We start from the raw sequence: 25,799 nt of genomic DNA on the forward strand, positions 1-25,799 counted from the left end.
CCATCCCCAACTTCTTTAAAGAGAAAGAGAGAGAGAGGGAGAGAGAGAGAGAGAGAGAGAGAGAGAGAGAAAGAGAGAGAAATCTCACATGAGCTCGTCGCCGGAGCAACTGTGTGCCGTGATCACGTTCAGCTTGCCACCACCGATAAACGCCCTAGNAGACGAAGCCGCACGCGCCTCCCGAAGATTCGCCTCGGCGCGTGCGTGAAACACACGCGCCACCGCCGTCCGCTGGAGCCACCGCGAGTTCTGGCCACGCGCCGCCGTCTCCGACCAACGTTCGCCGGAGCCGCCGTGACCGACCACCGTCCGTCCGCCGCCGAGAAGCCGCCGCCGCGTCGCCGCCTCGCCGCCGTCGCCGCAGTTGATTTTCAGGTAAGCCGCCGGGGACCGACACCGGTGACTCGCCGGTGACTCGCCAACTCGGCCGAGTCAACCCGGTGAGTCAACTCGGTGACTCGGTCAACCTGTGGTTTGACCGGTTTAAATCGATTTCGATTCGGTTAGGTTAAACCGGTTGGATAAAATCAATTGGAAATCGGTTAGGGAAAACCGGATTAATTAATTAATTAATTAATTAATTAAATAATTAATCTTTGACCAACGGGTTGACTTTTCCGTAAATACTCGTTTTAAACCGTTCGAAAGGCGTTCTGACTCGAAATTTCGATCTGATTTCAGATTTGGAGTCCATTTGAGCAGCTGGAGTTCATAGATACCACTTCTTATTGCTAAGGTGAGGGTCTATTCCCGAACTCCTCTTATTCGGCTTAGGACCTCGAATAAATATAGTTTATTTCTAATGTGTTCCGTCTGTGTGAAATCGAGTCTGTCATTGCTTGTTTAGTTTTAGGTTCTTTGCATAAACCGGAACTAGGGGGTTAGAGGATTCAACATTGATTGTTTCACTTAATGTAAATTCTTAGCTAGGATTGTTTTTGTTTGGAGACGGATACAGAGTCGGACTGCTGTATGCCGGATTGTATGGAGGTCACGGCCAACTTTAGTCGACCGGTTGAGCCGTAGACTGGAAGTGTCGATAAATCGTCTACGGGCGTGTGTTACCGAGCACTTTTTCGGTGTGTGTATGAACCGAGCACCTTTTCGGTAGTGTTTTGGCCTGTTAGTGGGCGGCGAGTGTGCACCTCGCTAGGACCATTGTTTGTTGCTTGAGTACTTTAGGTACTGTGTTTGACATGCATTAGAATTAAATTATATTTATTCGGAGTGCTATGTCCGGGTCCATGGACTTCGGGGTAGCATCCCATACCTCGCTGAGCGATTCCCCTGTCGCTCACCCCTCATTCTTTCCCCCTTTTAGGTGAGACCGATGAGCAGGAGTGATTATCGGACCGATGCTATTGGACTTTTGGGCTTCTATTGCTTTTACCGCTTTTATCTTTATCGGGCCTTTAGGCCTTTGGACTTTTATCGTTTATGTTATTCCTATTTCAGACTTTCGGTTTATGTCGTATTTTATATTTCGAATGTTATCGATGTTGGGCTTTTAGACCTTTTGGAAACGTATTGACTTTCATATTATGATATGAAGATTATTATTATTTGAGTTGTATTATTATTTCCGCTTTTATCAATTTATTATATTTCAAAAGTGGCGGGTGTCTCAAAATTACTATGCAGCCAGAAACTCAAAGGCAATGAAAAAACGCATTACCCTTGGACTTTTGGGCTTCTATTGCTTTTACCGCTTTTATCTTTATCGGGCCTTTAGGCCTTTGGACTTTTATCGTTTATGTTATTCCTATTTCAGACTTTCGGTTTATGTCGTATTTTATATTTCGAATGTTATCGATGTTGGGCTTTTAGACCTTTTGGAAACGTATTGACTTTCATATTATGATATGAAGATTATTATTATTTGAGTTGTATTATTATTTCCGCTTTTATCAATTTATTATATTTCAAAAGTGGCGGGTGTCTCAAAATTACTATGCAGACAGAAACTCAAAGGCAATGAAAAAAACGCATTACCCTAAAACTTCTTGTGGAGCTCTACTATGCTGGAGTAATAGATGATGGTAACATCCTCATCAATATTATTATGGATGCCAGAAGACAGAGATGAGATGCCACCCAAACAAATTTGACACTTCTTGCCAGTTTTGCTAGGCAAGAAAGATTTTTTCTTGGTCTTCCCTATTTCTGGAGAAAGATAAGTGTAAAATTGGCGAATGCTAAAGGGGAGGTTAGCAAAGACAGTGCGCATCTTCATATGAAAAGCTGAGGAATCCATATGACTATCTCTATCTAAATATCTCAATAGTAAATTTTGTATAACTCAATTGGGTTTTCTTGTTCTCCTTGGGTCTAGATTTAGTGGAGTTGATTACAGAAAAGCATAGAAGATGTAACATAACTGTAATCACATAATTGATGAGTGTATGGGTAGTTTCGTAGGTTTCTTGTCACACACTGACTCACTGGAGCCCTATAACATGGAAGCCCAAAAAGAAAGTTAAAAGGTTTCTATCAAGAAAATGAAAACATAGTTGTATTACTATTATGGATAAAACAAGGATTACTAGTAGTAGTACTATACCTTTTGGCCCTTTTATGTTCGTCAGATTAATTTTTATCACTCCAGTGTCCATTATGTTACTTCTTCGTCCTTTTGGTTTCAAAGCTGTCGATTCTGGTCGGAATCATAATACCCCAACTTGACTCTTTGAGTCTTGTTAGAAGAAGTCAAGAAGGCCAATAACATGAAGTGAGAGATGGCATTCAGTCTTTAGTATTTGTCATGTAATTGCTACATATCAAACATGAAACGGATCAAGTATCACGGAATAGCTAAGTACACACTTCTTAATTATGGTAAAGAGGACAAAAAGAAGAGAGTGAAATTTGTTGCAAAGAAGTCAAAAGTGTAGTCACGAGAGCAGCGACAAATGCGGAATAAAACAATCAAAAGACTCAAAAAGCTTTCTTAACATCAACAGTTCGGATTTGTGTAAGAACAAAAGAAAGAGCGGAGATTACGGGGACCAACAGTGACGTCGACCTCTCCCACCCCGTCGGTGCCCAATCTCACCAACTTTGTTTCAATCAATGCTCACTTTTTCTAATCCTATTAACAATTATTCCTAAATAAAAATGTGGGTTGATAAGAAAATGTCGCATGCTCTACCATATAACTATAGGGATACACTACCATTGTTGTTTACTTTCTTAACAATACTATCCACTTGATTATGAATTGTTTATATAGTTCACTAACGTAAGAACATACATTAGTAGATAACTGATAATGAAATCTACATTAAATCATTGTACCCTTAATTATTAATATATATATATATATTATTGTTACGTTAGTGAACAATAATCAGTTCATGTGAATCAATTCTTCGCTAGATTCTTGTTGTGACAAGAGTCCTATTACACCACTAAACATATTTTTTTTCATCATTGTGCTTCATATTCTTTTCGAGTGATCGATGGCAGAAAATTGTGTTTTTTTTTCTTCTTTTCTTTTTGGGTAGATAGATATGGAACCAAGTTCTGGATATTAATAAAGTGATTTATATGTGTTATAAGTTATAACATAGGATCAGATTTTAGAGAAAGAAAACCATTTTATTTCTCTTTTGGCTTTCTTAAATGTTAGTTAATTAGGACCATAGACGTTGGCAAGGACTTCGTTGATATCTTGAAGCTTATTCATATTATTTGGAGTCAGAACAAAAGTTGATCCCTTAGAGTAGGTTTGAATATTAAGATCATATCTACGTACTGAAAGTTGAAATAATATGGACAAGAAGAAGTTGTAGAATTCAAAGAGACAAAGAAATCAAGCCAATTTTTTTCATGGTATCAGATTCCTATGGTTAAGCTTTTGTTGTTTTTGGACTGAAAAAAAAAAGGAAAAGAAAAGAAAAAATGAAGGTTTGTGGATAGAAAGGAACAAGAGAAGACATTGGGAGTATCCTTCTCCTGCTGCAGTTTTGATAAAAAGGCTCAACAAAAATATGAGAAATATGTTCACTGTGATTCGGAAAACAGGTGATAAGGAGTATGCGGGTGGAATGGAGTATTGGTTTGAAACCAGATAGAGAGATCATAGTATTGAGAAATTGTTGAGAAGCATTAGAAAGAATTAGATCTTTTTATTTACTTTCAAAAAGTTACTAGTTTGTAAAAAATATCTTTTGTTTCTTTGAATTAAATTTAACATTGAAGGTTTGTGTTCATCTAGCCAAAAAAATGCATGCCTGGATGCACAAACCTGCTTACCTAAACTATGAAATTACAATTAGATACTAAAAGAAATATAGAGTAAATGCAATTACACAATCAAAGGGATTGATATCCATAATGTACATGGTTTTCCTTGATTGTCAAGTGACTGAGATCACAGTTACTAGAGCTCGTGATTGACCTTAATTAATTGTCACTGTCAAGATAGCTTAAAAACAGAGTGGCCAATCTAATTTGAGATATGACCAAATCATACCACATGATCCACTAACAAGAAGATTTCTAGGCAACTTATCAAGTACTATACATCGGCAATTACTCTTTGGCTATTATTGTCTTTAGCTTTGGAAACTTTGTTGTTGTCTGTAGCTTTGGGATACCCTACCTAGTACCTACTGCACATTTAATGAATATGTTACGCATTTGAAGGTAAAATCAATATTATTATTTTTTTTGGATTTTATAGTTTTTACATTAGTTATTTTGAGTCTCTTCCATCCATTTGAGTTGCTACTGATTCGGACTGTGAGCACATATGTAACCTTCGACATCATTGGCTTTGATCAATGTAGCAATCATCTTAGTCAGACGCATATAACGTTTCCCGTACATTATTGGTCAAGTCTTACTGAAAATTTTCCTCTGTGAATTTTCCCCTGTTCGTGTAAGTATGAGAGAGTTGATTACATGCACATTATTGGTCTTTTAATTATATTTAAGTACATAAATATAGAAATAAATCGTCTTAATCAATCATATAGATGATAATATGATATACATGGTACGAAGAAAATATTTGTATTATCGGTCGTTGTATTCATATGTAACAACCACCGCCACCTTATCGTCCTTATCCCCACCATATTACATGATTATAGAATGACTTTTCAGCAAAAATACACACATCAAATTCTCAATTCTTTGGAATATTTGGCAGGTACATAAAACATAATAATACATTTAAATAATTGTCACAGAAACCGTTGACCAAAAAAAAAAAAAAATTTGTCGCAGAAACTTAAAAAAATTATACGTACGTACGTACGTATGCAACTGCAGTTCTCGTTCTTTATTATTTATGGCTCATTCCTTTGTTAATAAAGGTCACGCGTAGTGAGAGATATACACTTTAAAAATAGATCCTTTGCAGGTTATGTGTTCTTGCTAGCTTCTTCCTCCGTGATTTATTGACTCTTTTTTGTCTTCTCAAGGCGTATTTAGATAGAATCATTCTCCCATAAAGAGAGAGAGAGACAGAGACAATAAGAAAAACAAAAGCATTGCTCTTTACTCTACTTTGTCATCTCCCTTCTGTAAGAACTGTTACGACGGAGACTGTTCATGCTCTCTGTTTCTCGTGTTCTTATGACAGATTAGATTTGTCTTTAGGGCTGTCTTATCGATACTGCCTAGAGAGTGTGTGTGTGTAATAGATTATTATTAAATATACTCTGTTTTTACCACGATGCAAAGAGTACACAACAAGCCAGTTGACTCCATCGGAAAATCACCGTCCGCCACCGTTAAGCATCATTTAATAAAACAGAGCAGCGGCGGAGTCACGACGGCGGTGACGGCGGCGGATATGCAGGAGCCGAGCATTGATACGGATAAACTCAGCTACGAGATTTTCTCCATCCTCGAAAGCAAGTTTCTTTTCGGGTACGATGACCCGAGCCCCGAGCAAGAAACGTCACCAACGGTTGCTGAACCTCTAAACGGCGTCGTTCCGGGGTCAGTCAAGAACCAGAGAGGGAAAGTATGCGTTTTGAGCATCGACGGCGGCGGGATGAGAGGGATCATACCCGGGAAGGCTTTGGCTTATCTGGAGCAAGCGTTGAAATCGAAGTCGGGCGACCCGAACGCCCGAATCGCCGACTACTTCGACGTCGCTTCCGGTTCAGGCATCGGCGGAGTTTTCACGGCGATGCTTTTCGCTTCGAGCGACGGTGACCGTCCGATCTTTAACGCGGATGACACGTGGAAGTTTTTAGCGAAGAACGGTAAAAGATTTTATAAACCAGCGTCCGGGACCGGGAGGATACTAAACCGGGTTATGCAAACCGGGTCGGGTTCGAAGAAGCTGGAGAAATCGATGAAGGAGTCATTCGCTGAGATGACGCTCAAGGACACGCTCAAACCGGTTCTGATTCCTTGTTACGACCTCACGAGCTCCGCACCGTTCCTTTTCTCACGCGCCGACGCGTTGGAAACGGACGGCTACGATTTCAAGCTGTGGGAGGTTTGTAGAGCCACGTGGGCCGAGCCGGGAGTGTTCGAGCCCGTGGAGATGAGATCGGTGGATGGTAAAACGCGGTGCGTTGCGGTTGATGGTGGATTAGCGATGAGTAATCCGACTGCTGCTGCGATCACTCACGTGTTGCATAACAAGGAAGAGTTTCCTTTCGTTAGAGGCGTTGAGGATTTACTTGTGCTGTCTCTTGGTACTGGACAGTTGGTGGATGTCAAGTATGAATGTGATAACGTTATGAAGTGGAAGGCTAAGCAATGGGCTCGACCCGCGGTCAGAATTTCTGCAGATGGTGCGGCTGATACTGTGGATCAGGCGGTTTCCATGGCGTTTGGTCAGTGTAGGAGTAACTATGTCCGTATTCAGGTAAAAGCTTATGTGGTTATTGTAATTCAGGTCATCGAAAAGTCTATGCCTAGTAACCAGAGCCGTTCATGAGTAGTCACGTTAAACATTAGTTTATAGTCCATAAATTTAAAAATATAATTTACATAAATATAAGCATTCAAATTTGTTTAAAAATTAACTAAATTCCTTAGTAAATTAATATTCGTGTGATTTTAATAGGCGGATGGGTCAAGCTTTGGTCCGTGCAGACCAAACATAGACACGGACGCTAGTGCAAGCAATGTGAATATGCTTGTGGGAGTAGCGGAAGAGATGTTGAAGCAGAAGAACGTGGAATCGGTTATGTTTGGTGGTAAAAAAATCAGTGAAGAAAGCAATTTCGAGAAGCTGGATTGGTTAGCTGGTGAGCTCGTGCTTGAACACCAGAGGAGGAGTTGCAGAATTGCTCCCACTGTAGCGTTCAAGCAATCAAGCGACAGAAGAACTGTTCAGAAGACAATCTTCAAGGATATTGATTGTATGTTTTGAAGATATTGTTCATCTTCTTTTCTTAATTGTATAGATTAATGTTTTGACTTTTGAGTTTGGAGAAGAAAGCGAAACATCTTCTTCAAAAAGGTTTCATTCTCGTCCATTCTAGTAGTATATCCTAAGAGGTGTGTGATTTTTGCTTAATTTGATTGGAGACAAGATATCTTTTTGCAATGATTTGATGTAACGTAAGCTCAGAGATGTGAACTTGGGAGCGTGATGAATATAACGTTTCAAGAAGCTGTTATGAAATCGTACTCATTGGGGGCTCAGTAAAGAAGTCGTTGTCTTGAATTTTTTAAAATTACTTTGTTGGTCCAACTTGGGATGGTTCCAAGGGCAATAAGAAAACAAGTGCTGTCGTTCTTGTGCGTGTGCATGGACCGAAGTCATGGTGCAGGGAACGTTATAGATGTATGAAAAAGCAGCACGTCTTCTTGTCGGTTTTAGGACTCGAGTGACCGACACAATATTACTCAACTTCAGTTTACTATGTTTACTGAAAAATACTCTAGTTTGCAAATATGAATGTTTGTCAAATATATGGAGTTCAGATGGATATACTACACTCTACACACCTACCAGGGATCCTTTCCAATGTAGTCTACAGTCTACCCACCTAATATGGATCGATCTTTATGAATATATTATGTTTATGATACCACAAATTTAATTCTTATCCCTCTTTTCTTCTCCGTGCTACCATAGTCAAAATCTTTTCAAATTTGTCTACGTCCTATTTTCAAGAACATCTTTAGTGAGAATTTTCAACCTAAAAACAACTTCATTGAAAGAATCTTAAGTATGGATGTCTTAGTAATTCGGTGTTCAAAAAAAAAGAGGATGTCTTAGTAAAAAGTATTTATATGATATCTCAAATGTTCGAAATTAAATTATTCTGTTTGAGATATTTTTAGTGAAGTTTTGAACATTTGAGATAGTTTTTTACTTTATATGAGACTAGGTTAAGATTCGCGCCTTTTGCAGAATGAACATTATATATATAAATTATTTTACGTATTATATGTTTTTACATGTTATGAAATAATAAATATTCATAAAAATCAGTAACTATTACATATATAGTTAAATTGATGCGAACATATAAATTAATTTTATTAATTCAAACAATATTTTTTTCTGTTTGATAGGATATGTAATTAAATTTAAATGATTTAACATACATAGTATATTTTTAATATTAATTTTTATTCAATGATGTTTTCTACTCGTATGTTTCTTGATCATTTGTATCTTTTATAGCAAAAAATTTAAATTATTGATAAAAATAGTTTTAGTAATTTATAATTTTTTTAAAAATTAAGTTTTCAATGTTCGTTCAAAGTAAATTACTAAAATATTTATGTATTTTATATGGTTTATAGTTTAATTTAAAACATATGTATACAGTATTCTTTAATCCTAATAATTAATTAAATTAGAATTTTTACTTATATGATTTTGTAAGCATTTGTATTTTATCATAACAAAAATTTTAAACCATGGATCACAAAATTTGAATGTGAGACTTTTAACAGTTTTAGTAATTTATAGTCATTTTTAAAAATTAAAAATATAACATATACAGAAAAATCTAAATTTTTATTATATGTTTATTGTGGTTTTTTAATTTATTTTAATAGTTTAAAATTAAACAAATATAGTATAAGATACACTATTTTTTTATTAAATCTTTATTAGTATTCAAAATCATTAATTGCCATATATATTTTAGTCATATTAGGTAATTCTGTAACTTTTATTTAAAGAAATAGTAAAGAACTTTAATAATGAACTAGATCTCGATCCGCGCAACCGTGCGAGTTTTTGTTTTCATTTATTTTTATATAAACATTTTGTTTTCAATTCTAAATTGGTATATATTATAATATATATGTGTCTATCAATTTTGAAAACATAATAAGTTTACGGTATATTTTTTTCATTGAATAGATTGTTTCAAACTTTCACATGTATTTGTATCTTCTTCTATATATATATATTTTTGGATTATTAATTCATTATTAAAATCGTAACTATATATATAAAGATTAGTAAAATATTGTTTTATTGTCATATTCAAAGTTACTGTAACATTTCACAAATTTAGAAAGTTCTTAAAAAATTAAACTTTTCCCTTCATAAATTTATATTATCGAGTAAATAATTGAACATTTAGTTTTTGTTTAATGTTTAAAATAAACTATGTAGTTTAAAATTTGTTTTCATTGGTTTAAGGTATTAAAGATTAATCATTGTTAGATAATATGATTTTTGTTATTTTTAAAAAATCTTTATAATTTTAAAAGTTAACATCGACAAATATTTAAATAATTAACATATGCAGGTATAGTATTATAACATTAAATTATATCTATTTTATTTATATTATCTATAAATCCAATAGATCATATATTGTTTAAATCCAATTATTGATAACGCAATAATAATTTCTGGTAAACCCAAAATTTAAATGATAAAATTAGAGATTAAATGTAACATGACTTTCTAGAAATAGGTAGGTCCATGATAAAAAAAAAATCACACATAAATCAAAGTTGTAACTTCTGTTTTAATATATAAGATTTATGGTTAAATTAATAAAAACTTATTATATAATTAGATGAACCAATTTATTTCTCTAATAATTCTAACAATCATCTTAATGACGACACGTGGCTACAAAAAAAAATTGTAATGTTTTTCAATTATTATATAGGAATTTTTTATATATCAAGAACCTTTTAATAAAGGTTTTCTATGAAAACCTTTTTCATGCGTAAGTATGCATAAATATGTATATTTATACGAGGATATCTCAAAATTGTTATAAAGTCATTTTAGATATTTTGAAATAATATATATATATATAGTTTATTTTATTCATTTTTTGTAACGCTCCTCATTAATGGTATTCATTACCAGGAAAATCATCCACTCAATGCATTGGATTTGTTACCATTTTCTGTAATATAAAATCTACATATTTGTAAAAGGATAAAGCATATATATAGCTTCTAACTCCAACCTTCCCTTCGCTTACTCTAAATCACTATCCAAGTCAAAGTCAACAACAAAGGTCTTCGATCTCTCTCTCTCTTTCTCTCTTTCTCTCTCGCTCGCTCCTTTTCACACACACTTCGTGGCCAATATATTCCAACCAGAACACCACCTTAAAAACATCCCTCTCTCACACATACTTCTCTCCTAGTACCAAATCAACATAAAATGAAGAGCTTAGCCATCCAAATCCTAACAGGAAGATGGTTTATGTTCTTCGCGAGTCTCTTAATCATGTCGGCGGCTGGAGCCACTTACATGTTCGGTCTCTACTCAGGTGATATCAAGACAGCCTTAGGCTACGACCAAACCACTCTTAACCTCCTCAGTTTCTTCAAAGATCTTGGAGCCAACGTAGGTATCATCGCGGGTCTACTCAACGAGGTGTCTCCTCCTTGGTTCACTCTCATAATCGGAGCTATACTTAACTTCTTCGGCTATTTCATGATCTGGCTTGCTGTTACAAAACGGATCTCGAAGCCTAAAGTTTGGCACATGTGTCTCTACATATGCGTTGGAGCTAACTCTCAGTCTTTCGCTAATACCGGATCGATCGTCACGTGTGTCAAGAACTTCCCGGAGTCACGTGGTTTTGTCTTGGGGATTCTCAAGGGATATGTTGGTCTTAGTGGCGCTATTATTACACAGCTCTACCATGCCTTTTATGGTGACGACACCAAATCTCTAATCCTGATGATTGGTAAGTAAAAAAATTAAATAAAAAACTATATGGTTAATAACAAGAAACAGAGAAAAACAGAGGTCAATGCTATTATTATATGAATCTTGATTATCCCATTCGGTATAGTATGATCTCGATTTAAAAAAAAAAAATCTTTTAGAAAAATCTTTTTGTAACTGATTTGCCTAAGTGGGTTGTTAGGACTTAAACCGATTTTTAGAACAGTGATAAAAACATTATTATTGACTTTCTTACTAGTGAATGAAATCTTAGATGGAAAACATTATTATTGACTTTTTACAAAAATTGTTTTAGAAAAATCTTTTTGTAACTAATTGTGTATTATTGTGTATGAAGGTTGGTTACCTGCAGCAATCTCGTTTGCTTTCTTGTGGACGGTAAGGAACATGAAAGTGGTGAGACAGACAAATGAGCTAAAGGTGTTTTATAACTTCCTCTACATATCGTTCGGGCTAGCGACGTTTCTCATGGTGGTCATCATCGCTGACAAACTCTCCGGCTTTACAAGAAGTGAGTTTGGAGGCAGTGCCGCCGTGGTGATCGTCTTGCTACTTCTACCGATCATAGTAGTCGTCTTGGAAGAAAGGAAGCTCTGGAAAGATAAACAAGTCGCCTTTAATAATCCAGCACCAATCAATATCGTCACGGAGAAAGCAAGCTTAGATTCATTAGAGGTCAAAGATGATAACGAAAGGTCAACAAAAGTGGAGAGTGTTAAAACGGCGTCGTGTTGGACGACTATATTTAGTCCACCGGAGAGAGGAGATGACTATACGATCTTGCAAGCGTTGTTTAGCGTCGACATGTTGATATTATTTTTAGCGACCATATGTGGTGCGGGAGGGACGCTGACGGCTATAGACAACTTGGGTCAAATAGGTGGTTCATTGGGTTATCCAAAGAGAAGCGTAAGCACGTTTGTGTCACTAGTAAGCATATGGAACTACTTTGGTCGTGTGACTTCAGGTGTACTCTCAGAGATTTTCTTGATCAAATACAAGTTCCCAAGACCTATAATGCTCACAATGATCCTCCTCTTCTCATGCACCGGCCACCTGCTAATCGCTTTTAACGTCCCTGGTGGACTCTACGTTGCATCGGTCATCATAGGGTTTTGTTTTGGTGCGCAGTGGCCGCTTCTATTTGCGATAATCTCCGAGGTGTTTGGGCTTAAATACTACTCTACGTTGATTAACTTTGGGTCGGTCGCAAGCCCGATCGGGGCTTACTTGCTAAATGTTCGGGTCGCGGGGTATTTGTACGACAAGGAGGCGGAGAAGCAACATAAAGCATTAGGGATACTGAGAAAGGAGGGGCAAGATCTTAGCTGCATGGGCACGGCTTGTTTTAAGTTGTCATTTATTATAATTACCGTGGTAACTTTGTTTGGTGTGTTGGTCTCGATGATTTTGGTGGTCAGGACCAAGAAGTTTTACAAGAGCGATATCTACAAAAGGTTTAGAGAAAAAGCGTTGGCGACTGAGATGGAGATGGCCCCGCCTACTCCGGAAAAATCTACGGTGGACGAGAATGATAATGTTCGTGGCAAAGTGGTTGGCAAAGGAGGGTAAAGTTGCTTATTAGTAGATGATGTAAGAATACCAAACAAGAAAATATCGTGACGTATTTTGTAAACAAGATTATGTTCCGTGTCCTTGGTCCAGCACACGTTCACACCCTTCTTTTAGAGCTACTATGCTTTTTTTTTTTTTGACTGAAGAGCTACTATACTTTATTTGATGTTTTTATCGTTTTGTGTCTTTGGAGTCTTGGAAAGTAGTGAAAGGTTAGTGTTTGGAGATAGGTAAGGGTCATCATGAGTCAACTAATGAGTTGGACTTGTGATTTTATGAGGCCACACGGGACTGCTTTGAATAAATCATTAAAAGATAAAGAACTAAACTATTGCAAGTGAGAAAAGTTGGCTCACATGTGTTGGTTCGACTTGGACTTTCATGTCGGTCTACATCTTCCGTAATGTGAATATAGAATGGGTGCGTCACAATGATACGTGGAAAGTTGGAATGTTAAACGCGTTTAAAGAACAAGCAAATTGTTTCGAAAACGTGCAACATTTAGGAATACATATACAGTATTAGAAAATTAAAGTCTCAAACTTGAAGTTAGTGGGTAGTACTAGATTTAAAAAGATACACTCGTCAATTGTTTCACGCTCCTGTAGTGGATTATGCAATTATGTAGTGGATGAAGAATCAAAATAGACAAAGCAACAAACTGTTAAAAAGTCGTCTCGAAATATTAGTTTAGGATGGCCAAAACTATTTATAGGGAAATAAAACATCAAAAGTATTATCAACAAAGAATTAACCGAGTGGATAAAACTCTTAGATTATCTAGTAAATGTTCATCGAGTCATGGTTCAACTCTCGTTCGAAGAATATTCTATCTAAAAGGAAATAACTGGGCTTACAAGCCTATGTCTTAAGAAAGTGTACAGATCTACGTATCTAGAACTTCTTAATTTAAAACAAAACCAAAACAAAATATCAAAGAATTTTCATTATAAACAGTATAAATTATGAACTTCCACATAATATCTCTTGATGGGTTAGTTTTAAAAAATAGCATAATATCTCTTGAGGTGTAAACATCACCTGTTTCTTCCATACATTATTTTAAGTTCAGATAATTTATGTTGTTTCCTTTCAAGTCTCTAGAAGGTAATGTAAACCTAGCCGGCTTATGGTTCTTGAATGAGTATGTTCCTTGCCGGTTTATATGTGTAAACTTTGCATCTAACCCGTTTAATATAATCTTCATTTAATATAATCTTCGGATGATAAAAAAAACCGATCATAACACCACCCACTTAATCAAAGTACCATATTTTATATATCGTTTTCCTAAATTACCACCCAACATTAGTTGACGGTGGAAGGAAGAAAGACATGATGTCCGAGAAAAAGTCTTAGTGTCTTTATTAGTGAAAAATCATATACGTAGTGGAGAGAGTAGTAAAAAATCTCCTATTAAAATATGGTGACTCGTCGCAGAGCGGATCCTAAGTTGAGTTATTTTTGAATTCATCTCCTGAATAGAAATTTGTTATTTCATATTCAATATTTTTTTTAAAAAGAAACAAAATATTATCAAATTATATTATGTTTTAAAAATAAAAAAAATAAATAAAAAATAGTAATAGTTGCAAAAAAATGTTGCAAAAAAGAATTTTTTAATATTTTTAACGCTGTCAACAAAACACTAAATCTTAAACCCTTAGGTAAGCCATAAACCTTTGGATAAATCTTAAACCATAAATCAAAAACACTAAACACTAAATCTTAAAAACACTAAACTCTTAATCATAACACTTAAACCATTGGATAAATCCTAAACCCTAAAGTTTATGGTTTATCTAAAGGTTTAGAATTTAGTGCGTAGTATTTAAGGTTTACTGTTTTACCGACGGCTTTAAAAATATTTTTAAAAATTCTTTTTTCGCAACTACATGCTATTTTTTTATTTATTTTTATCCAAGGATTTAGGGGTTAGGAATAAGGCTTTAGGATTTTTTAAGAATTAGTATTTAGTGTTTTTGATTTGGGGTTTAAGATTTATCCAAAGGTTTAGGATTTATCGAAGAGTTTAGGATTTACCCAAGAGTTTAGAGTTTATTCATTAAATAAAGTTAGTTTAGGGTTTTTTCGTTAAATACTTAGTTTAGTTTGAAGGTTTTACCCAAAATAAATTTAATAGAGGGGTTTTAACGTTAAAAATCCTAATGTCAGAAAGTTGAATAACTACCAAAGTTACAATCTGTGTGATTTTTTAATTAATACATGCCTTAATTTTGTCACCGAAAAGTGAATGACAGTATAATACAGTTTTGCAGACCTAACTCAAAAAGAAACAACCATATATGTAAATAGTAAGAAAGTAAGAACAACACTAAATCTTAGACCAAAAAAGAACTACACTAAATCCCTATACCCCTAGAGACCAACCATCTACAAACCGGATTGAAATTATGCACAAGCATATATTTATATGAGTACATACAACTGAAAAATATGAATTTAACGTGAAAACCTGAATTTCTCCTGTGTCTGTTTCCACAATCATTCACGTTCAAGAACTGCACAACCTGAATTTCTCCTCTGTCTGTTTCCATAATCCAAGCCATAAGCTATTTTACTCAAAGAAAGCTCTGGAGATGGGTCCGCCAATGCTCACAGATCAGGTTGCAGTGACATATACGAAGACGGCTGTAATAAAATCAAAGTTATGGTTCACATCAAATACTAAATTTTCACTATTTGGCCCGTCTAAGCCCGTCTAAGATTGTGCTTTGGTCCAAATAGTTTATACGGTGGATTGTAACAAATAATCGGTCCACTCTTTGGCATTAGCTGAAAAGTATTTCAAACTCGGGTTGTGTAATGTGGTACGTTTTGAGACTATTCTATTCTATATCACTAAGTGTATTCTTTTTTGGACTGACCTGATCAGCCGATAGGTCATATAAAAAAATAATATTACAAACAACAACATAAAATTTAGGAATCTAAAAGGTACTAAACCAAACGGAAAATACTTGTTCGACCTATGGCTTATAGAACAGAAATAATAATTCCAATTTGTGAGCTTCCCTATTCTGCTATTCATTTGATTTCGATTCTTTGACACCTGCAAATAATAAACAAGGACGAAAAAAGGTTGGAAATAACAAACGTATATAAAACATTGAACTTGTATGATAGAAGAGATATTTTGAACTTACAAAACCTAGTTCTAGCTTAAGAAAAGCACAACAAAAAAGTGTTAAAGGCAAAACACAACAAAAGAGTACACCCAAAAAATACTAACAACAAAGAAAAACTCAAATTAAGAAATAGCAAACTAAGTATCCAAAGATATATAAATCAAAGTAGTCACTCGAACGAACAAAATCTCAATTTAACGGAAGACAACCATCAAAAGAGTACACATGGCGATCGGGGACACATCTTCTAGGCTCCTTGATTCCGGATCTTCTTCTTTTTGGTTCCAGGACCTAAATTACCGAAACCCTAAATCCAAAAGTTCATAAAACAAAATAGTAATGCTATGATCAAACTATTCAAAATTAAACTAAGGAAATCATGGTGGAAAAGCACAAAAGAAAACACTTACATATATCTAGACAATAAACCAGAAAGAATCACACAAAAACAAATTCTCCAAAGATATATAAATCAAAGTAGTCACCCGAACGAACAAAATCTCAATTTAATGGAAGACAACCATCAAAAGAGTACACATGGTGATCGGGGACACATCTTCTAGGCTCCTTGATTCCGGATCTGCTTCTTTTTGGTTTCTGGACCTAAATAACTGAAACCCTAAATTCAAAAGTTCATAAAACAAAATAGTGATGCTATGATCAAACTATTCAAAATTAAACTAAGGAGATCATGGTGGAAAAGCACAAAAGAAAATACTTACATTATCTAGACAATAAGCCAGAAAGAATCACACAAAAACAAATTCGCATAAGATATCATAAGCTATAGGAAGTCTGACTAATATGATATATACTACACTAAAACAAAAACAGATGATTGGCCACCCCTTGAACGTGAAAAAGATGAATAAGGTTTAAGATAATAGGAACCTTAATTAGCTTCCAGACAACATAGGAAGAAAAATAGATTTAGATGATGGATAAGAAGTTTCAAACTCGTGTGATCAAAGAGATAATAATTGGTTATATCTAGTATAGCCTGGCAACATTCTTGAACGGATGAGTCTAATGTTTATTAAACGTGGTTAGCTGAGGTATATATTATGTTGTTAATATCAAATTCCTTTTTATTATATAATAAATAAATTATATAGAACTATTCATTAAGGGTAGTAATGTATTTACCCACTCTAACTTTTAACGTGAGAGTTCCGTTTCAATAAATTAATTCGCAAATAATAATATAGATTTTGTAAAAAAAAAATTTCTGCAACTATTACTATTTTTTATTTGTTTTTATCTTTTAATTTTAAAAACATATTTGTTTTCTATTTTCAAAGATACTAAATATAAAATAACAAACTCCTATTGGTTGGTGAATCCAAGAATAACTCTCCGCTGCAAGCTAAAAGAAGACTATTATTTCAAAATTGGAACTTGTCATTTCTTAGATTCAAAGCTATTTAAATTACCGCTAAGCTAACAAAATATTTTAGAAATTCGGAGCTGAAATTCATCTTACAAGATGAAAGGCCGCAAGCATGGGCTTCACTTAGTTTGTGCTCAAGGCCCAGTCTGCTGGTTGTTGTGGTATGCTATAGGATTTGTTCTAAATTATAGAGTAACAAGCTACCGATTGCAATTTGTTCTAAAGCTGGTTGACCTACAAAGCTTTGTCCGATTGGATACAAGTCGCGGTCAAAAGAGCCAATGCTGCAACCATATATAGTATATTGTTTTGTTTCCTACGTCACAACACTGTACAATAATTGGTTAATCAAAGTAATAAAACGACAGATCTGTCAATTGTATCCTTTAGTAGTATAATCAGTTTCATGCTATGTTCAAAGTCTCCTCTTTCATTATAATCAACAAATAAACATAGTCGAGCTGTGGATCAGTTTGGATCTTGTGTGAGAGTTACTATAAGGTTGGATATTGGGAGGATATCTTTAGTCCATTAACATTCGTATGCTCATGTGGAATCAAAACTCAAATACTTATTTCTATAACTGATAAAACCAAACAAAAACAAATTACGTTACTCCCAAGGATGAATGATTACCAATCGGAGTTCAACGAACGAACCACATTATAACTGTTAGTTCATCTAATCGCAGTTTCCTGTCCTTAATTATATATGTAATAATGCAATATGTAGTTTAGACATCCTTAATTAGCTTTCTATTTACATTCACAATGAAAACTCAATCTTGTCGAACCAAATTTGTCTTTAACCATAGAATATAATAACTCAACATTAACCGGTTGAAAAACAAGAGAATATAACTCTAATTTTGTTTTTGAAATTTGGATCGTTTGATTAAACTCTCTGAAAGAATCAATCGCATCTCGCAATGCACATGATTGCAGTTTCACTGTGAAATCAAAGTGCCATAAAATGCATCATATCTACATTTTTCTTTTGAAAAGTAAAGTAAAATTCTAGAAATATTTATAATATCCATTGAAAACCCTAGAAAACGTCCATTGGACTGATTACTCACTCAGCATGAATTGGACACAAGTACCTCTAGAGGTGAACTGGCATAACTACAACTACGACTAAGTGAAATAACATAAATGCTCTAAAAGCTTAGAGCATCTCCAATGTAAAACTCCATTTTTTCCTTCAAAATGGAGTAAAATTGCTCCAACCCTACTCCATTTCACACTCCATTATGAAGTGATGAACAAACAAAAAATAAACTACTCCATTTATGGAGTAAATTTCATTATGGAGTGAGATATGGAGTTGGGTTGGAGCATTCCTTACTCCATATCCACTTTTACTCCATTTTAGAGGAAAAAATGAAGTTGGGATGGAGATGCCCTTAAAACGTTATAATATGTTGAATTTTAAGTAATGTCATTAGATAATGAGCTTAAATTTTTTTTATGTATAACTATTATAGATAACAATGAAAGAAAAATTCCCTAACTTTTAAACCGGATTACATCCAAAGTTTCAATCCAATTTTTCTTTAAATATGGACTGAAAATTTATCCGACTAGGAGGACCGAACCACACTAGACCGATTGACATCACTTTATAGTACATACTACTTATATGATTTAAATATACGGTAGAAAAATGGACACTGATCAAGAGGTAACATCAGTCTTGTATGTAAAATACAACTTATAGCTCAACAACTATATAATTATATAATTAGTATTCGAATTAAAGCTGACTGAAAAGTGGAAATGTGATTAACTTTTGTTAGAAATGCCGAGGCGTGGCTCTCGGTTATTGAAACTCTTTGTTGACCTACTTTGACTGATATAGTATTTGAAAATACATTCATCATTCCCTAATGCCCAATCACAAGAGGTATAGGGACTAGCGTGGTCCATCCCTTATCATTATTATAAACATATTTTCCTTAGTGATTACTAGAATATTTGTTGATTATAGAAAAAGAAAAAAGAAAAAGCTGATTCCCAAAGCAAAAAACACAAAAAAAAAACATAATTCATTCTATTTTTCTTTCATCATTACCTTGTCACCCATGATTTGTAGTCCCAATATCAGACTCCCTAGTTCCTACGTGTAAAATTTTATAAAATGAATAGATGTTTTTTTTTGAGGAAGGGCATTAAAATGTTTTTTTTTAGGAAGGGCATTAAAATGAATGAATAGATATTCTGTGAAGTGATATGCTACACGTCTATCTAACGAATATTTGAGTAACTATAACTGGCGAAATCAAATAAATAAATAATTGAGACTAGAAAGAGTACTATAGTTGGTACATATTAAATTATAAGTGATTTTTTTTTCTTGAATTATTATTTACATTTTATGAACGAACATATGTGTATATATACACATCAATACTATTAAATTAGGAACATGCCCAATTGATAAATGTTTGGTCCAATTTATTTTTTTAAAACTGATTTTATATAACTATGTCTAATTATATTTAAACATTAACCACGTTCTATTTCTCCTTAAAGAAAATGGTTACGATACAAACCATTTACACATTTTCTACCGTAACCAATTTGATTTTTTGACAAACCTTTTACACAAATATAAATTCCATCACATGTTTATCAAGAATCATGGTTTCTAATGAAAACCCAGTTAAACTTCATCTACTGGTTAATCAATCATCATCGTAACACTGTAAAAAGTTACTCAGCAAAAGAGCAAAAATGGAGAAAAGAGGCACACTGTAATTTCCAAGTACACGTTTATGAAGAATTATGGTTTCTAATGAAATCTAAAAACATAAACCCAGATCTTGGTTGATGAGTCAAAATAATCAACCACATCAATCTATATCAAAACAGATTCACGAATATAGCTTACTCTGAAAATCCGAATGATAGTCCATACGAATTAAGAAGAGTGTGACTTAGACTTTATGTTCATCACTAAGGAGGAAGAAACCTTCCTTCAAATTTATGTGTTAATCAATATGAATAAGTAAACATGTGGAAAATGAAAACAAAAAGATTTAAGCATAAAAATCAACAAAAACGCATAACGATCTATGGATTTTATAAGAAAAACAATGACGGCTGTAAAACTCTGTTATGTGAAACCTAATTCGACTGGGGAAGAAGATAAGAAAAATTACGTTTATACCATTAGTGAAAGAAAAACAAAAAAATTCAAAAACACCATGGGAGCACGTATAACCCGGGATCTGCGAACGGGTGTATAATACTCAAAATTAATCGAACAGTCCAATTAACCATGCTATTAATAATTAATCAAATATGTTTAAAGCGGATGTTATAGCCTATATTACTCTACATAAATTATAGAATACATGTAGGGGTAAGCGTCCGAATTCGATTCAGACTATTCGGATATTTGTTTTTGAGATGAGAGATTTAAACTTAATTTGGATATTTATAAATTTTAGTTCGAATTCAGGTATTCATTTAAATTATGCAAAAAATTAAAATCCAAATATACCATAAAATATTTAAAATCCAAAACTAAAAATAATATACAATATAAAATTTTTAATAATGTAAAATAATATCTAAAATTAACATGAAACTTGGTTTTATGGAGATATTTGGCTGCAAACAAGTAGGTGTATACTATTATATATATATTATATATATAACTGTTGACTTTATATATTTATACAAATATGATAGTCGATACAATTTATCCTATTTAACCTATTTAGCAGAATATATAATCATGGACAAGTACAAAATTTATCATTATCAACAAAACTTAACCTATTTAGCATAAACAAAAACAAAAAAAATTAAAAGATTTTACATGCATTTCTTCATTTTGCAAACTATATCTTATTAAAGTTTCAAATGATGTAATTTATATATCTTATTAAAGTTTCAAATGATATTCCAACTAATCAAAACATCTACTAAATATATATTTTACAACCAGGTTTATCGGTTCAACCGCGGGTTTAGATCGGATATGAAAATATTATTTATATCTAAATCGTCTATGGCATAAGTGTATAGTTACGCAACATCACAATTCAATAAATTATTAAAATTTCTTACTAATAATTTTTTAAAAATATTTTACACAAATATGATTACAAAAAAAAACACATATATGAAAATTAAATTTCTAAAAAAATGTAAAACAAAAAATTACCCGCCCTTTCAGAATCTAGTTGCTATATTAAAATAAATAGATTTACCTAAAATGAAACAAAAAGAAATAGAAAACTTAGTTTACAAAAAATAATAGAAACTTGATATTTGCACCCAAAAAAAAAAAGAAATTGAAAAGGTTAGTCTATAAACATGGTCAGGTTTGTTTGTGTCAAGCTCACGCGTGGTTGGAAGGATGCTTGGAATAACTACAGGCATCTCTGGCTCTCCTTTCCTAGGGTTTCTCCTAGAATTTAATAACATTTGATCTTTGGTACTTATTATTTCAGATGTTATCATGTACAGTTAGCTAGATAGAGAATTAAATGTCGGCTATAGATCAAAACAAACGACTATTAGTGACGTCTCCTTATAAATGCTTGTATCATATTTTAATTGTAATAAGATATCCAAAAGATGAATGATTCTTATAAAGTTTAATTTTGGCAATATATTAATCGTTGAAAAAATTTAAGACTAAAAAAGTATGTGATTCATGAGTATATATATATATTTGCATTAAATATGGCGTCATAAACGGCTAGAACTTAATCTTATTTATAGTGTACGTGTGATGAATTATCTTTTTGCTTTACTATAAATTAAGTACTTCAGAATATTTAATATAGAATTAAAAAGAGTATATGAATTTGTTCAAATAGCTTCAGTTGATCCTGGATTATAAATATTGTTGTGATTAACAATATTTTGGGAAGAAGGGAGCATCTCTAGCCCATTATATTTTTCAATATAAAATAGAGTTTAGAGTAAAAAATTAAAAATGTTTCAATATTATTTTATTTTTTATTCATTAACAGAGTTAAAAAAAGACTTATTCTATAAATAAAATAATCTTCTATTTTTTTTGTTCATTATTCTATTTTTATTATAAAATATATATCATTTGATTAGAATTTAATTGTTTATAGAATAATTCTATAGTTGCTCCAAAAAAAAAGAATAATTCTATTTTGAAAAAAAAAATAGAGTAAACTATTATAGATGATCTTAAGAGTTAAGCCTTAAGAGCAAACTATTTTAATAAATAAAGTAATTAAATATACATTTAATTTGCTACTCTATCGGTAATCAAATCTTAAATTCTCGAGCTTCAGTTATGTAACCTCCCAGACCTAATTTGTGTATATCTTTATTACAGAACTACATGCATTCTTTTTTAAAAAAAATATTAAAAACACTACTGTACTACATTATGTGGTAACTTTCAATGTGAGATCAAGACACCAGATGCAATCATTGCAGCAATAAATCAGAAATGTGTGATGTAACTTACCGCATGTGTAGACAGTTGTGCGATTGATAACACAATTTTTAATATAAGGACTTACAAGAACAAAAAAGAACAAATTATAAGGGGAGCTCACAAGTTATATACATATACAAACAAATTTATAAGATCGATATGATTGAAACGATACAAAAGAATCTGAACCGTACGGGAATGTAATAATCAGCTATCGAAATAATTAACCATTTCCTATAGAAAAAAACAAGGAGCTACGTCGATGTGAACGCAGGAGTCCTCGTAAGAAGTGCTGTGACGACATGACATAAAATTGTACTGGAAAAATACGAAACGAAAGACAAGAACGGAATCAGAGCTCAACAAAATATCTATCAGTAAAATCTTTTGGAGACCACAGGAAGAAGCATATGTATATGGTTTAGTGAAGTACCTTCTAATCATCCATACATGATGGATAACAAGCTCAACACAATTTAACGGGTACCATAACATAATTAGAATGGTGTAGGAACTTTAACTGGTACCATAAAATAGCTAGAAAACGTATGTAAATGTATATGAAAATATGCATGGCTCCTCATACGCCATTCACGGAGGTCATCAATGGTCGATGAGCTTAGAGGATGGCATACAGGGAGCCAGGCATACACATCTTATACAACTACACATATGCATCTATGTATGTGGCCTGATGCATATAAATGCTATTATGTATTGAAACTAATTTCCCAAACCTGGATCTATTTACGGTAAGTTATCTAGATCTACACCTGGACATGCATAAACAATAAGTAATAAATATGAAGGAATAGAAGCAATCTAAAGCATAGATCGAGATTTGTATGTACTAAAATGGAATTGAAGAGATTCTTTGTTCTCTCTCTCTCTGAGGTTACTGTTCTTGAAGACCTAAATGAGTATTTGCTGAAAAGACAAAAAAGAAGATGAGAATCAACAAACCAAATGGGGAGTGAGATTGGTGATCCAGAGAAACAGAGAGATACTGAAGGTGATTGAGAGAGGAGGAGAAATGGTTTATATAAAACAATTAAGGATGGGATGAGAGAGGTACATATGTATGTTATGCAGATGTACACACATACATATGTGTAGACAAGAGGCAAACAAATTAAAGGAGCGGTGTTTGGGTCAAAAAGATAAAAATAACACATGAAAAAAGATTAAAAAGGAACAAAGGGAAAAAGAAAGACCCACAAGAAACCCTAAGGAAATGGCAAGAAAGAAGGGGTAAAGGCAAAAAGCTAAACTTAGGGCAAAAATATTTCTTTTTGGTTAATTTGTTTAGTCTTTTGAGAGTGAAACAAGGATTACTTGTGGGGTTGCTTTTGCGTCTCATCCTCTCACCACCTCACTAAATATAGACATCCATACACATCACCATCCAGATCACACATGCATGAGCATGAGAGATATCATCATGGTGGTGGGTATGATTAAGTGAGAAGGACATAATTAAAGGGAGAGGAGAGAGAGAAAATTATTAAGAACCCTAAAAGAGGAGAGAGTGGGTTTGAAATCTCCTTTTCTGAGTCTGGTGGTCTTAAAAAAGCTAATGTTGCTTTTCTCTTCTCTGAAGCTCATTTTGTCTGCAAGTGCTTGGATACACATGGATTCCTCCATCTCCTCCACCTTTCTCCACACTCCAATTTTTATTATTATCATTTCAATTCTGAATATAAATTCATTTTGTTATTTGATATCTCTTATATATACATGTCTTTCACATATTGGTCCTATGCATATTGTTTTTTTTTTACATTGAAAGGACTATTAGAACATCTCCAATGTATATCTGTATATATTTTTTTCTAAAATAGAGATCTCTATTATAGAAGTGAATTTGTTTCAATGTATGACTTATAATAGAATTCTTCTATTTTAAGAGAAAATATAGAGGAATGTTACTTTTTGCATCTATTTTAGACCATCTCCAATGCATTCCTCTATTTTTATCTCTAAAATAGAGCAACTCTAAAATAAAGATATGTTTCTCTCCAATGTATTCCTCTATATTTATCTCTAAAAAGAATATTCTCAAAAGATTCCATTTAAATTTTACAAGAAATACCTTTTATTTATGAAAGTTGACAATTAACCCTATTTATTTTCTAACTTTTACATGATTTTCATAAAATTATAACTTTGTTTAAACTATTTTTTTAAAGACAATTGTGTAAATAAAAGTGTGGTTCTATGTTTATAAAAACTGTATTTTCTTAAAAATAATAATTGTTTTGGTTATAATATAAAAGTTTAAAAGTTAAAAAATTGTTTTGTAAATAAAAAAGTATGCCTCTATAATAGAGGAATGCTATTTTTAACTCTATAAGAAAAAATAGTAATCTTTATTTTAGAGAAAGAAATAGAAGTGGATTGGAGCTTTTTTTTTTTTCTATTATAGCATTTGGAAGTGAAAATAACTATGGGTTGGAGATGCTCATAGAGGTGAAAATAGCACCATTTCTATATTTTCCTATATAAATAGAAGAAATCTATTATAGAAACATGCATTTGAGCAAATTCACATCGGTAATAGAGATTTTCTATTTTAGAGAAAAATATAGAAATGAAAATAGAGGTGGATTGGAGATGGTTTTATTAACCGGGAAATATATGGTGCGCCTCATATCAGTAGTCCACTATAATAATGTAACAACAAACCATGACCCATAATCTTGCAACTAATTAATACGAGTAGTTGTTATACTACCAAAAATATATACACTGACATATTGCCTTCAAGAAAGTATGGAGAGAAGGAAAATAATTGTTTAAACTTTAAACTAAGATTCTCTCTTTGACTCTTCTGTTTAGGCCAAGGAACAATCCATAGTGTTTACTACCTAATCCTTGCTGTACTTTTGTCTACCCACCAATTATCACATGTCTTTATAAATATATATATAGATATATATATATTTTTTGAAAAAAAAAAAAAAAGATATATATATATGCATGCGCAAATACCCTTAATTATATTTTTTCATATTTCTTGTATGCTTCTTTGTGTTGTACGTAGATATATTCACTCACACGATCTATGGAATAAATATTGGTAAGTTTGTGGACCATCTGCATCGGTTGAATTCTGTGAATCTATTTTCTCAAATAT

General features: G+C 33.1%; 2 protein-coding genes and 1 long non-coding RNA gene across 3 annotated transcripts; all 3 read left to right on the forward strand.

The window, feature by feature from the left end:
* The first annotated feature begins 259 nt into the window (after positions 1–259).
* Positions 260–1,518, forward strand: LOC106339737. Its single transcript, XR_001269205.1, has 3 exons — positions 260–541; positions 682–736; positions 1,322–1,518. It is a non-coding gene; the product is annotated as an uncharacterized LOC106339737 (long non-coding RNA).
* Positions 1,519–5,310: 3,792 nt separating this feature from the next.
* On the forward strand, positions 5,311–7,492 carry LOC106342498 (patatin-like protein 6). The gene is made up of 2 exons (XM_013781447.1): positions 5,311–6,835; positions 7,037–7,492. Exons 1-2 carry the CDS (start codon positions 5,684–5,686, stop codon positions 7,343–7,345), a joined length of 1,461 nt encoding a protein of 486 aa, XP_013636901.1. The 5' UTR covers positions 5,311–5,683; the 3' UTR covers positions 7,346–7,492.
* Positions 7,493–10,387: 2,895 nt separating this feature from the next.
* Positions 10,388–13,041, forward strand: LOC106342497 (protein NUCLEAR FUSION DEFECTIVE 4-like). Its single transcript, XM_013781446.1, has 2 exons — positions 10,388–11,108; positions 11,448–13,041. Exons 1-2 carry the CDS (start codon positions 10,577–10,579, stop codon positions 12,680–12,682), a joined length of 1,767 nt encoding a protein of 588 aa, XP_013636900.1. The 5' UTR covers positions 10,388–10,576; the 3' UTR covers positions 12,683–13,041.
* The last annotated feature ends 12,758 nt before the right edge of the window (positions 13,042–25,799 follow it).

This window comes from Brassica oleracea, chromosome C4, assembly GCF_000695525.1.
Source record: "Brassica oleracea var. oleracea cultivar TO1000 chromosome C4, BOL, whole genome shotgun sequence".
NCBI classification, from domain to species: domain Eukaryota; kingdom Viridiplantae; phylum Streptophyta; class Magnoliopsida; order Brassicales; family Brassicaceae; genus Brassica; species Brassica oleracea.

Excerpts from the sequence above, each read along its gene's own strand:
- LOC106342498 (XM_013781447.1), top strand. The coding sequence starts at position 5,684 with ATGCAAAGAGTACACAACAAGCCAGTTGACTCCATCGGAAAATCACCG. Across the intron at positions 6,836-7,036 it reads GTAACTATGTCCGTATTCAG|GCGGATGGGTCAAGCTTTGG; the intron begins GTAAAAGCTTAT and ends TGATTTTAATAG.
- LOC106342497 (XM_013781446.1), top strand. The coding sequence starts at position 10,577 with ATGAAGAGCTTAGCCATCCAAATCCTAACAGGAAGATGGTTTATGTTC. Across the intron at positions 11,109-11,447 it reads ATCTCTAATCCTGATGATTG|GTTGGTTACCTGCAGCAATC; the intron begins GTAAGTAAAAAA and ends TTGTGTATGAAG.